This window comes from Rhopilema esculentum, chromosome 10 (genome assembly GCF_057945365.1).
Source record: "Rhopilema esculentum isolate cy_ngs chromosome 10, ASM5794536v1, whole genome shotgun sequence".
Taxonomy (NCBI): Eukaryota; Metazoa; Cnidaria; class Scyphozoa; order Rhizostomeae; family Rhizostomatidae; genus Rhopilema; species Rhopilema esculentum.
The window spans coordinates 13,225,190-13,238,494 of NC_142824.1; the positions used below are offsets into that span (position 1 = coordinate 13,225,190).

At 39.2% G+C, this 13,305-nt stretch overlaps 6 protein-coding genes and 1 pseudogene across 6 annotated transcripts; 4 read left to right on the plus strand and 3 right to left on the minus strand.

Annotated features, from left to right (window-relative positions):
• Positions 1 to 609: 609 nt before the first annotated feature.
• Positions 610 to 1,323, plus strand: LOC148959367 (uncharacterized). Its single transcript, XM_089110987.1, has one exon. It carries the CDS (start codon positions 625 to 627, stop codon positions 1,246 to 1,248), a length of 624 nt encoding a protein of 207 aa, XP_088967113.1. The 5' UTR covers positions 610 to 624; the 3' UTR covers positions 1,249 to 1,323.
• A 1,244-nt stretch (positions 1,324 to 2,567) lies between these two features.
• LOC135687853 (histone H3) lies at positions 2,568 to 3,528 on the minus strand. Its single transcript, XM_065204508.2, has one exon. The coding sequence runs from the start codon at positions 3,427 to 3,429 to the stop codon at positions 3,019 to 3,021; it is 411 nt and encodes a 136-aa protein (XP_065060580.1). The 5' UTR covers positions 3,430 to 3,528; the 3' UTR covers positions 2,568 to 3,018.
• A 511-nt stretch (positions 3,529 to 4,039) lies between these two features.
• On the plus strand, positions 4,040 to 4,506 carry LOC148959368 (histone H4). The gene has a single exon (XM_089110995.1). It carries the CDS (start codon positions 4,110 to 4,112, stop codon positions 4,419 to 4,421), a length of 312 nt encoding a protein of 103 aa, XP_088967121.1. The 5' UTR covers positions 4,040 to 4,109; the 3' UTR covers positions 4,422 to 4,506.
• Positions 4,507 to 5,740: 1,234 nt separating this feature from the next.
• LOC135685056 (histone H2A) lies at positions 5,741 to 6,274 on the minus strand. The gene has a single exon (XM_065200807.2). The coding sequence runs from the start codon at positions 6,188 to 6,190 to the stop codon at positions 5,807 to 5,809; it is 384 nt and encodes a 127-aa protein (XP_065056879.1). The 5' UTR covers positions 6,191 to 6,274; the 3' UTR covers positions 5,741 to 5,806.
• A 173-nt stretch (positions 6,275 to 6,447) lies between these two features.
• LOC148959369 (histone H2B pseudogene) lies at positions 6,448 to 7,928 on the plus strand (annotated as a pseudogene).
• A 1,904-nt stretch (positions 7,929 to 9,832) lies between these two features.
• Positions 9,833 to 12,078, plus strand: LOC148959370 (uncharacterized). The gene has a single exon (XM_089110988.1). The coding sequence runs from the start codon at positions 9,895 to 9,897 to the stop codon at positions 10,516 to 10,518; it is 624 nt and encodes a 207-aa protein (XP_088967114.1). The 5' UTR covers positions 9,833 to 9,894; the 3' UTR covers positions 10,519 to 12,078.
• A 135-nt stretch (positions 12,079 to 12,213) lies between these two features.
• On the minus strand, positions 12,214 to 12,716 carry LOC148959371 (histone H3). The gene has a single exon (XM_089110991.1). The coding sequence runs from the start codon at positions 12,697 to 12,699 to the stop codon at positions 12,289 to 12,291; it is 411 nt and encodes a 136-aa protein (XP_088967117.1). The 5' UTR covers positions 12,700 to 12,716; the 3' UTR covers positions 12,214 to 12,288.
• Between the last annotated feature and the right edge of the window lie 589 nt (positions 12,717 to 13,305).

Here is a 13,305-nt window from a genome sequence, read left to right on the forward strand (position 1 = left end):
CTTCCTTTTCTAAAGGAACTTTTTGAATAGGAATTTTTCCTCTATCGTTACCCAATGTTTCAAACATAAGGGTAAAAAAATAATACTTAACAACTTGTTGAGGGAAAATTGTGCTGTGCTTCTTGCAGTCAAATTCGGCCCAATTTAAGCGTTTTTATAGTCATCACAAAAGTTAACTGCGATTTGCTTGTTCGATCAATTAATGGACCTTTTAAACCTGCCCTTGCATGTGTACTGGGAGGTTTTATGACGATTGGAAAAGAAAATAATCAAACAATGTTTGATGGCATGTTGAGCTATTCAAGTTGATATCGAATATTTTGCTGCAATAGGCACCAAAGTCTCCTTGGCAAAGAATAATAATGAAACTAAATACCATAATATTGCTGATTTGAATGCGGCCAAGATCGTATTTGCCACTGCTAGGTGTAGACGGGCAAATAGGTTTTGACAAGAAGCACAAAATTGACAGCCATGTTGGCCTAATATTTTGAAGGTCACGTGTGTTTTGGCGCCTAACTGCAAGTGCTTTAAAGGTTCGTACGGAAGGTAGGCTGTTTTGAATTTGAATCTTTGTGAAGGTCGCACACCATTTTATTGTTGGAGCACTAGTTCGAAAGTGATATGGATTCGTCTGCTACATCACCAAAGAAGGCGAAGAAGACAGCAGCACCCAAGAAGCCTGCCGCACATCCTGCGTATAAGGACATGATCGCGGAAGCAATCAGAATTCTGAAGGAGCGAAATGGGTCATCGCGACAGAAAATTGCCAAGTATTTACAATCTAATTACAAAGGTCTCGGTGATGAGAGCGCTCTGAAGAGAAACCTGAAAGCCTCCTTGAAAAAACTGGTCGCTTCTGGCTCTCTCATCCAAACGAAAGGGGTAGGGGCTTCAGGTTCGTTCAAGCTGCCTGCCGCTGCCAAGAAGCCTGCAGCAGTGAAAAAGCCAGCAGCAGCAAAGAAGGTTGCGAAAAAGCCAGCAGCGGCGAAAAAGGCTACTGCTAAGAAGGCTGCAACTTCAGTCAAGAAAAGCCCTGCAAAAAAGAAGGCCTCGACACCAAAGAAAGCCAGCGGAGCCAATAAGTCACCAAAGAAGCCCAAGGCCAAAGTGGCAAAGAAGCCTAAAGTAGCTGCTGGTAAGAAGGCATCAGCTGCTGGTAAGAGCAAACCCAAAAAGGCTGCCAGCAAAAAGACAGCAAAGTCACCGGCTGGGAAGAAAGTAAAGGCTGCAAAGTCAAAGAAGTAGATGGCATCAGTGGAGGAGGGCCATGATTCCCACTTACCACCTGGTTTACCATATAAACAAACAGCTTTTTTAAAAGCTACCAAAAAGTCGGTCATCGGTTCTTGATTAGCCTTGACGGCTGTATTGATATCATGAAATTAAATGTAGAGTTTTCAAGGCTGGTGGGCCCACAGTCACCTGCATTTGTCACTTTTTTTTTATGATGTACCTTCATCAAAATGATTTACAAAATAGGTAGCAGGATTTATCATTTCAGCTAAAGTTATGTGCATAGTAAACTATTTTGAAAGCACAATTGCCACTGTACACTATCATAAAATTAGCAGAAGATACACATTTTTTCTGCAAAGTCTGGAGCAACTCATATTTTTACAGTATTATTAGTAGCTTTTAAGAATGCCAATTGTAATAACAATTGCCAGTTTACATCCAAAGAAATTTCAAGACTAGTTTGACAGTATAGGTCCTTGATGTGCTATGTGACTATGATCAGCATAAAAAAGAATAAAGACAACACATGAATATATCAAATATTTTTGGTGATGAAGTATGCAAGCTTCAATATTTACAAAGTAGATCTAAGGATTCATCATCTCATTATTAGTAAATTATATTGAGAACAAAATTGCAAGTACACAGTATCATGTAGGTTAGCAGAAATCGAATTTATCATCTTATCTTACACTGTCTAGAGAAATTAAAACTGAAATAACAATTGCCCTCTTTGCAGCCAAACTTATATCAAGAATTGTTAGACAGAAGGGGTTCTTGATGGGTAATGACCTTAATCATAAGCATGTTGATTGGAGATTTAGTCTATTCTTGTGAAGCCAGCTTGTGGTTACCTGTTGGGTTGCTTTTGAAGAAAATTTTAAAGCTTACTTTTACAATCAGAGTTTATTTTTTGAATGCAAGCAATATGTTCAGTGCCCTAAATTGCTGAAATTTTGAGGTTGATTGTGATATGAATCAAGTAGAGAGTATAGGAGTGTGTCATACAATGTAAACATTTAATGGTTGATGTAGCTAAGATTTCTATGATTGGCACACTGTAATAAAAATTGCCTGGAAATGAGCAAATGATACTTTATAACTAATGTTTTTCCCTTACACATGTTGAAATCCAATACTGACACTTGCAGTGGCTGAACATTTGGGGCAAACCCACAATATATTGGGGTATTTTGGTAAGACTGAAAAAACCATATATTATATTTGGTGACTAAAAAGATTGTCATGAAATAAATTTGCCAGCAGTTGTATAATAATTCCTAATGGTTTTTAAATTCAGAATAAGATAGAGTAAATGATATGTCATATTTATTGTGACCTCAACATTTTAAATACATACATATGTATTACATTGTGGGCTTAGCACAAATTGAAAATATTGTGCACATGATATAAATTGTATGCTCTTGAATTCAGTCTAGCACTATGAAAAAGTGATTCATTTTTCCCATTCTACAGAGTACATGACCAACTAACTACTGGTAGTTTGTGACAACGTAACTACCAGTAGATTAAATTATTTGTAAATGTAAATTATTTGTAAGTAAACTACTAATGTAATTTATTTGCATGTACCAATGTAACTTAATATTACATGTTAGTTTTAAAAGTACATGTAGATATGAACTGAACTGATCTGAGTCGACCATGTCGTGTGTATTATGGTTGGGGAAATATAATCTCTGGTGTCTATGGTGGTTTTTAAAAAAACCGTTTTTTCAAAGAATTCATCGACAAAGATGAAATTTGCTTGTTGAATTAAGCTCTCTCTCCACGAATCCTTCTGGCCAGTTGTATGTCCTTTGGCATAATGGTAACACGTTTGGCATGAATGGCGCACAAGTTGGTGTCTTCAAACAGTCCAACTAGGTAAGCTTCAGATGCCTCTTGGAGGGCCATCACCGCCGAGCTCTGAAAGCGCAGATCTGTCTTGAAGTCTTGGGCAATTTCTCGGACGAGTCTTTGGAAGGGCAGTTTCCTGATCAACAACTCGGTCGACTTCTGGTATCTACGAATTTCTCTCAGAGCAACTGTTCCGGGCCTGTATCTGTGTGGCTTCTTTACACCTCCAGTTGCTGGGGCACTCTTTCGTGCAGCCTTGGTGGCCAGTTGTTTGCGAGGAGCTTTTCCTCCAGTTGATTTCCTTGCAGTTTGCTTTGTACGAGCCATTTTGACACTACGAAGAAATTTCAATAAGGGCGAACGAAATAAGGTGACTGAGCGATGACGGTACTACCTTCCAGCTAGGAACAACGAATCAATCTGCGAATCGGCGCCATTTGAGGTCAATTTGAAATGTTTGAGCAAGCCACGTGACATGCCGGGAGAAGCGAAATGACAAAGAATGCATCGCCCATTGGCTGCTTTATTATCCCAAGTTTCGAGCGAGCTGCAATTGCATCTTCTGAACAAGATTAATACCATTTCTTAAAACTAAAGGGAAGCAGAAAAAGCAAATTCAAAGGGATTCAAGCAATTGCAAATTCCTTTCTCTTTGACTTGGGGAGGTTTGTTATCCTGGTTGATGGCAACAATAGCAAGAGTTTACGTAAATAATGTTTGTTTTTAGTGGCTGTTTTCCAGTTCTCTTTGGCAGTCAGTCAAATAAAACACTGAATTGACATATTTCAAGAGGCAAATTGTCTTGTAAGTGTACCTTCCCTCGCCTTTTCTGCTAGGACATAGTTTGCTTATGCAGTAAAGGCGCCATCAAGAAAGATGGCAGTATAAAGAGAGTGCTCCTAATAGGTCCGCAGTTGCTCCTGTATGTATTTGCCGGTTGAGTCAGATTGAAATCAGTCGCCTCGTGCATTGTCGCTCGCTGTCGTACAACACAACTTTCAACAATCATGTCTGGAAGAGGAAAAGGAGGAAAGGGTCTTGGCAAAGGAGGTGCTAAACGTCATCGAAAGATTCTTCGTGACAACATTCAAGGCATCACCAAGCCAGCCATTCGCCGATTGGCTCGTCGTGGAGGAGTAAAGAGAATCTCTGGCCTCATTTACGAAGAGACACGAGGTGTTCTCAAGGTTTTCCTCGAGAACGTCATTCGCGATGCAGTCACATACACAGAACATGCCAAGCGAAAGACTGTCACTGCCATGGATGTCGTCTACGCTTTGAAGAGACAGGGTCGAACACTGTACGGATTTGGCGGTTAAGTTGCGTCGTCCTGTTTACAGGATAGACAACTGGAGTGACTCGTCCTCACCAACAACACAAACAGCTTTTTTAAAAGCTACCAAAAATGCCAAAGTTGCCCAATGTTTTAAGCCTTGTGACAGCACACGATTAACAGCGAGTCATAATTGAATGTACTGAATCAATAAATTAATATCCCACTAAATAAATCGACCGGTATAATGTCAAGTCGCACAAAAATGCACTGAAGTCCAACAGGAATATGTTTACCAAATAATAATAGGACTTTGTAAAATGCTATTGATGCAGCTAGCTCAATCAAGTTGATTTTTGAAAGAGCATGCCAACAAACTCATCTCCAAATTAATAATAATAAGTCTACAAGATGTCCTCACCAGAAAGGTAGGTTCCAAACATCTCCATTTCATGAACACAAATAGATGATGAACCCCTCGTTGACTTGACATACAGTAGTAATGTGCATATCCCTCTCTCATAATTGTTGTGTTTGTGGATCATTGACAAATGTTGACATATGAGATACATTATCATCATTATAAAACCAAGCAAAAGATTCATACATCTTCACCTTACTACCATCAACAAATAGCCCAGCCCTTTGGTCAATTCAGTTTTAATGACCATCAGCAAGAAATATAACCAGGAAGATTACCAACAGGCCAAGAAAAGAATTCCAATTCTGTCTATTCTTTTTTATTTTCAACTTTGATTATTTGCCCTTAAATAAAAGTTGTTTCACCTTGATCAATTGAAGAAATTAATTCCTTTTCTGTCTATTCATTTTCATTTTCAACCATAATCATTTGCCCTTAAATAACAGTTGTTCCACCTTGATCAATTGAAGAAAAGAATTCCTTTTCTGTCTATTCTTTTTTCATATTCAACCATAATTATTTGCCCTTAAATAAAAGTTGTTTCACCTTGATCAATTGTTGCTTGCATCTTGGTTCAACTGTGTAAGGATAGCCTGTTTAAGGATAGCTTCTTAGGACCAATCAACCCTAGATTGATTACTTGCTGCTGGTTCAATTGATTGACTGCTTGATTATTGTTATTGAATGTTTGGTATGGTTTCTTTGTGCTCATCTGTTGAGCATGATTAATTGAGATGCCAGTGTACCCCTACCACCACTCGAAAAGAAACATAAACTAATTGATAAAATGATTAAAACTACTTGCTTAAACAGTGAGTAGCTTTGAATGAATTCAAAGCATCATAATGCAGTGGGCCTATACTATAAACAATATAGAGTGTGTGGTGTGGGTAGGTATCGTGTGTGTCACAAGCAGGTACACCAAGTTAGTTTTCGTGGTGGTTTTTAAAAAAACCGTTTTTCGTTCGACGAACTGGTAAAGCCAGCCAACAACACTAGCCAGCCAGGCTTTATGATTTTGGAGCCTTCTGCTCGGTCTTCTTTGGTAAGAGTACTGCCTGAATGTTGGGCAGGACACCACCTTGAGCAATGGTCACTCCACTCAGCAATTTGTTCAGCTCCTCGTCGTTTCTGATTGCAAGCTGCAAGTGTCGAGGGATGATTCTTGACTTCTTGTTGTCCCTGGCGGCATTGCCAGCCAACTCCAAGATTTCTGCCGAGAGATACTCGAGTACGGCTGCAAGATAGACGGGAGCCCCCGATCCAACTCGTTCAGCGTAGTTTCCCTTTCTCAACAATCTATGGATACGTCCGACTGGGAACTGAAGACCAGCTCTGGATGTCCTCGACCTTGCCTTGGCCTTAGCTTTTCCACCTTTTCCGCGTCCAGACATGTTTAACTCAAATTGAAAAACGAAATGAAGCCTTGCCGTAGAATGAACAACTTTGTTCGCAACTGCCTGATTGCCCGCCAAAGTGGTCGATTTGTAAAGGGCATTTACTCGAGATCTACCAATCAACACCCCCGCTATCGACCGCGAACAATAAGCGAACACGAGACAGCGAATCGACGTGTGTCACATGGCCTTCGAGCTAATCGACCCAGTTGCCCACAAATATAGTAAAAACTTACATTGGCGCCAACCAACAACAGACTAGATTAGTCACAGTCAGTGTTGCTGCTTTATCTAGCGAAGGTCCTTTCGAAATTCGAAAAGTCAAATTTAAAATCATTCTTCAAGATGTCTGACGCCCCAGCAAAAGGAGGAAAACAGGCCCCAAAGGTTGCCAAGAAGGGGGAGAAGAAAGCAGGAGTTGGCAAGAAAGGGGGCAAGGCTGCCTCTGGAGATAAGAAGAGGTCGAAAAAGCGCAAGGAGAGCTACTCGATTTACATCTACAAGGTACTTAAGCAAGTCCATCCCGATACCGGCGTTTCAAGCAAGGCCATGAGCATCATGAACTCGTTTGTCAACGACATCTTCGAAAGGATTGCTCAAGAAGCCTCGCGTCTTGCCCACTACAACAAGAAGGCAACGATCACTTCGAGGGAAATCCAGACTGCCGTCAGGCTTCTCCTCCCCGGTGAACTTGCCAAGCATGCTGTCAGCGAGGGCACCAAAGCCGTCACCAAGTACACAAGCAGCAAGTAAACTGCTGGACGCACGGACACGACAATCCTCGCTCGTCGTCTACAACCAGAAAACAAACAGCTTTTTTAAAAGCTACCAAATTTACCAATCTCGTTGCCCAAACCTTTGACACACACGATAAGCACTGTGCTTATTTATTCAACCGAGTTATCCAGTTTTAAAACCATTTAGGCTAATGCATGTTGGAGTCTCATTTTCATCAGCATCCCCTCAACCAGTATCACATTTAAAAAATTTACGAACTCTGTAGGTAAATATTCAAAAAATACATCTCTTTGAAGACATCCTTCAAAATATGAAATATTTCCTGAAAATATCAAATATGAGACATTCTCTTAAAATATCTACATCTGAAAAAAAATTAAATCTTTCACGAAAATATTCTACATTCAACAGTCGTTTGTTAACATTGGCTCTTGGTTTTTCATGAACAGTAAAGCCACGAATTAACCCCCCACCCCACATTGGATTCCAAAATGGCGAAAGCCCCGCCAAAAAGAATGCACACCCAGCCTAACATGCTGCAATATTTTTCAATACATGATTCCAATCAATGGCAAATGCTATTTATTCATTGGAAATTCGAAACTCAGATAAACCAAACATCCCTTTCGCAATTTTTTTTTCACCATCCGATCTGCCAAATATATCATTTTTCGATAACATTTAGAATACCCCCACGAGTCCCCTGTCCCGGGCTTACACCAACGAGTAGGCCCATATTAAAAACACTGCCAGTGAATGCTTATTACTCCTGGTGAGCGTTTATGAAAGTTTTCTTTTCAATATGCATTCTATTTTGAATATGCATTTTAAATTTTCTCCTTTGCTTTTTACAGTTGTGGGCTTTCAATAGTTATCTCTGATTTAGCCCTTTTTAATGTGGTGTTTATTAAATCTTATTAAACCTCAGAAATTTTTGCATGAAAAATGGAAAATATTATAAGTAAAAATAATAAAGCCAGAGCTATTTTCTCAAAAAGTTTTGTATCTTTTGTCAGATCTATTACATATATAAAGTTCATATATAATATAAAGTTTTGAAGTTATCATTCTAATTATTCAAGTTTCAATTTGTCCGGCCATAAGCTTATACCAAACCAATGAATATTCGATTTAGCAGATATCTCAGTATTGTTGGTTTGAGCTCAGGAATGTGAAAGGTCGGTTACTTTCATTTACTAGTTTATTTTCAGCAAAAATGGGTTGTTGTCAGGATGGAATTCCTACTTTCAAAGGCAGTTCCCTAGACCAGTACTCTCAAATACGACTTACACCCTTGGCCAGAGGCGGCTGCAAAAAATTAAGGCAGGAGGGGCAGTGTTGGTGCTGAGGCAAATAGTTGAATTTTTCCACTACCATAATCGATTAATTGTTAGGGCTGAGGGGGTGGCAGGGGGGGGGTGCAAAATTAAAATATTGGCACGGATCTGTACAAACATTGCATCGACCCATACAGCTGGGGTTTTTTGCAATCAAAAGCTCTTCCACACATAGGCATACTGTTGACAAAATTGTCCATGCAAGTTGATATTGAATCGCCTTGTCATTATTCATATTTTTGGTTGTACAAAAATCATGGCAGTTATAAATAGAAGGGGCTGGCTGCAAGACTTCGATTGTCTGTTTGAAGTTTATTATCCTCTTCTGAAAAAAAATTTGCCGTAATCGATGACCAACAGCAAAAAGGAGATTTTTCCATAGTTTGTATTTCTAATTGAAATCAACACAATGAGAATGGCAAAGCTGGTCATCATTTATCTACAAAACTTTAATTCATTTTCTTAGGAGTAAATATTCAACGGCGCTACTTGCCCCCTCTGTCCCTCCAGCCACTCCACAGTATCAACTTGACTAGAAGTCAGTGCAGTATACTCTTGCTTGTGGCACATCACCAAGTACCTTTACTATGTCAATTAATGCTTCTATTATGCTAAAAATTATCTTTCTCTTCTAAAAATTCTCTTCTATTACGTATCTTTCTTTACGAGCTAACTTCAATCAACGTATTTTTGGCCACTTTCAAATCTGGTCGTTCTGAAAACATGCTACATGCAGCCCTCATATATTGACGTGTACGCTGATCACCTCGGTAAGAGTTGGTATAGCCAGAGAAAATGTAATAAATAGGCTACTTCTTGCTAATTGTAGAGTCTGTTCGTCCTAAATTTCAAAAGATGTCTGGTTTTCTTTGCAGATTTTCTCAGCCTTCTTTCTTCAGTTTTTCTACCTACCCCCACCCCCGCTCTGCCTTTCATCATGAGCTTTCACAGTTTATTACTGACACAAAAGTTGCCGGAAAACTAAATCTTTAAATAAATCGTCTTCCTTTTCTAAAGGAAGTTTTTGAATAGGAATTTTTCCTCCATCGTTACCCAATGTTTCAAACATAAGGGTAAAAAAATAATACTTAACAACTTGTTGAGGGAAAATTGTACTGTGCTTCTTGCAGTCAAATTCGGCCCAATTTAAGCGTTTTTATAGTCATCACAAAAGTTAACTGCGATTTGCTGGTTCGATCAATTAATGGACCTTTTAAACCTGCCCTTGCATGTGTACTGGGAGGTTTTATGACGATTGGAAAAGAAAATAATCAAACAATGTTTGATGGCATGTTGAGCTATTCAAGTTGATATCGAATATTTTGCTGCAATAGGCACCAAAGTCTCCTTGGCAAAGAATAATAATGAAACTAAATACCATAATATTGCTGATTTGAATGCGGCCAAGATCGTATTTGCCACGGCTAGGTGTAGACGGGCAAATAGGTTTTGACAAGAAGCACAAAATTGACAGCCATGTTGGCCTAATATTTTGATGGTCACGTGTGTTTTGGCGCCTAACTGCAAGTGCTTTAAAGGTTCGTACGGAAGGTAGGCTGTTTTGAATTTGAATCTTTGTGAAGGTAGCACACCATTTTATTGTTGGAGCACTAGTTCGAAAGTGATATGGATTCGTCTGCTACATCACCAAAGAAAGCGAAGAAGACAGCAGCACCCAAGAAGCCTGCCGCACATCCTGCGTATAAGGACATGATCGCGGAAGCAATCAGAATTCTGAAGGAGCGAAATGGGTCATCGCGACAGAAAATTGCCAAGTATTTACAATCTAATTACAAAGGTCTCGGTGATGAGAGCGCTCTGAAGAGAAACCTGAAAGCCTCCTTGAAAAAACTGGTCGCTTCTGGCTCTCTCATCCAAACGAAAGGGGTAGGGGCTTCAGGTTCGTTCAAGCTGCCTGCCGCTGCCAAGAAGCCTGCAGCAGTGAAAAAGCCAGCAGCAGCAAAGAAGGTTGCGAAAAAGCCAGCAGCGGCGAAAAAGGCTACTGCTAAGAAGGCTGCAACTTCAGTCAAGAAAAGCCCTGCAAAAAAGAAGGCCTCGACACCAAAGAAAGCCAGCGGAGCCAATAAGTCACCAAAGAAGCCCAAGGCCAAAGTGGCAAAGAAGCCTAAAGTAGCTGCTGGTAAGAAGGCATCAGCTGCTGGTAAGAGCAAACCCAAAAAGGCTGCTAGCAAAAAGACAGCAAAGTCACCGGCTGGGAAGAAAGTAAAGGCTGCAAAGTCAAAGAAGTAGATGGCATCAGTGGAGGAGGGCCATGATTCCCACTTACCACCTGGTTTACCATATAAACAAACAGCTTTTTTAAAAGCTACCAAAAAGTCGGTCATCGGTTCTTGATTAGCCTTGACGGCTGCATTGATATCATGAAATTAAATGTAGAGTTTTCAAGGCTGGTGGGCCCACAGTCACCTGCATTTGTCACTTTTTTCTTTATGATGTACCTTCATCAAAATGATTTACAAAACAGGTAGCAGGATTTATCATTTCACCTAAAGTTATGTGCATAGTAAACTATTTTGAAAGCACAATTGCCACTGTACACTATCATAAAATTAGCAGAAGATACACATTTTTTCTGCAAAGTCTGGAGCAACTCATATTTTTACAGTATTATTAGTAGCTTTTAAGAATGCCAATTGTAATAACAATTGCCAGTTTACATCCAAAGTAATTTCAAGACTAGTTTGACAGTATAGGTCCTTGATGTGCTATGTGACTATGATCAGCATAAAAAAGAATAAAGACAACACATGGATATATCACATATTTTTGGTGATGAAGTATGCAAGCTTCAATATTTACAAAGTCGATCTAAGGATTCATCATTTCATTGTTAGTAAATTATATTGAGAACAAAGTTGAAAATACACAGTATCATGAAGGTAGCAGAAATCGAATTTATCATCTTATCTTACACTGTCTAGAGAAATTAAAACTGAAATAACAATTGCCCTCTTTGCAGCCAAACTTATATCAAGAATTGTTAGACAGAAGGGGTTCTTGATGGGTAATGACCTTAATCATAAGCATGTTGATTGAAGATTTAGTCTATTCTTGTGAAGCCAGCTTGTGGTTACCTGTTGGGTTGCTTTTGAAGAAAATTTTAAAGCTTACTTTTACAATCAGAGTTTATTTACAATTTACAAACAAGCAATATGTTCAGTGCCCTAAATTGCTGAAATTTTGAGGTTGATTGTGATATGAATCAAGTAGAGAGTATAGGAGTGTGTCATACAATGTAAACATTTAATGGTTGATGTAGCTAAGATTTCTATGATTGGCACACTGTAATAAAAATTGCCTGGAAATGAGCAAATGATACTTTATAACTAATGTTTTTCCCTTACACATGTTGAAATCCAGTACCGACACTTGCAGTGGCTGAACATTTGGGGCAAACCCACAATATATTGGGGTATTTTGGTAAGACTGAAAAAACCATATATTTGGTGACTAAAAAGATTGTCATGAAATAAATTTGCCAGCAGTTGTATAATAATTCCTAATGGTTTTTAAATTCAGAATAAGATAGAGTAAATGATATGTCATATTTATTGTGACCTCAACATTTTAAATACATACATATGTATTACATTGTGGGCCTAGCACAAATTGAAAATATTGTGCACATGATATAAATTGTATGCTCTTGAATTCAGTCTAGCACTATGAAAAAGTGATTCATTTTTCCCATTCTACAGAGTACATGACCAACTAACTACTGGTAATTTGTGACAATGTAACTACCAGTAGATAAAATTATTTGTAAATGTAAATTATTTGTAAGTGAACTACTAATGTAATTTATTTGCATGTACCAATGTAACTTAATATTACATGTTAGTTTTAAAAGTACATGTAAATATGAACTGAACTGATCTGAGTCAACCATGTCGTGTGTATTAAGGATGGGGAAATATAATCTCTGGTGTTTATGGTGGTTTTTAAAAAAACCGTTTTTTTCAAAGAATTCATCGACAAAGATGAAATTTGCTTGTTGAATTAAGCTCTCTCTCCACGAATCCTTCTGGCCAGTTGTATGTCCTTTGGCATAATGGTAACACGTTTGGCATGAATGGCGCACAAGTTGGTGTCTTCAAACAGTCCAACTAGGTAAGCTTCAGATGCCTCTTGGAGGGCCATCACCGCCGAGCTCTGAAAGCGCAGATCTGTCTTGAAGTCTTGGGCAATTTCTCGGACGAGTCTTTGGAAGGGCAGTTTCCTGATCAACAACTCGGTCGACTTCTGGTATCTACGAATTTCTCTCAGAGCAACTGTTCCGGGCCTGTATCTGTGTGGCTTCTTTACACCTCCAGTTGCTGGGGCACTCTTTCGTGCAGCCTTGGTGGCCAGTTGTTTGCGAGGAGCTTTTCCTCCAGTTGATTTCCTTGCAGTTTGCTTTGTACGAGCCATTTTGACACTACGAAGAAATTTCAGTAAGGGCGAACGAAATAAGGTGACTGAGCGATGACGGTACTACCTTCCAGCTAGGAACAACGAATCAATCTGCGAATCGGCGCCATTTGAGGTCAATTTGAAATGTTTGAGCAAGCCACGTGACATGCCGGGAGAAGCGAAATGATAAAGAATGCATCGCCCATTGGCTGCTTTATTATCCCAAGTTTCGAGCGAGCTGCAATTGCATCTTCTGAACAAGATTAATACCATTTCTTAAAACTAAAGGGAAGCAGAAAAAGCAAATTCAAAGGGATTCAAGCAATTGCAAATTCCTGTCTCTTTGACTTGGGGAGGTTTGTTATCCTGGTTGATGGCAACAATAGCAAGAGTTTACGTAAATAATGTTTGTTTTTAGTGGCTGTTTTCCAGTTCTCTTTGGCAGTCAGTCAAATAAAACACTGAATTGACATATTTCAAGAGGCAAATTGTCTTGTAAGTGTACCTTCCCTCGCCTTTTCTGCTAGGACATAGTTTGCTTATGCAGTAAAAGCGCCATCAAGAAAGATGGCAGTATAAAGAGAGTGCTCCTAATAGGTCCGCAGTTGCTCCTGTATGTATTTG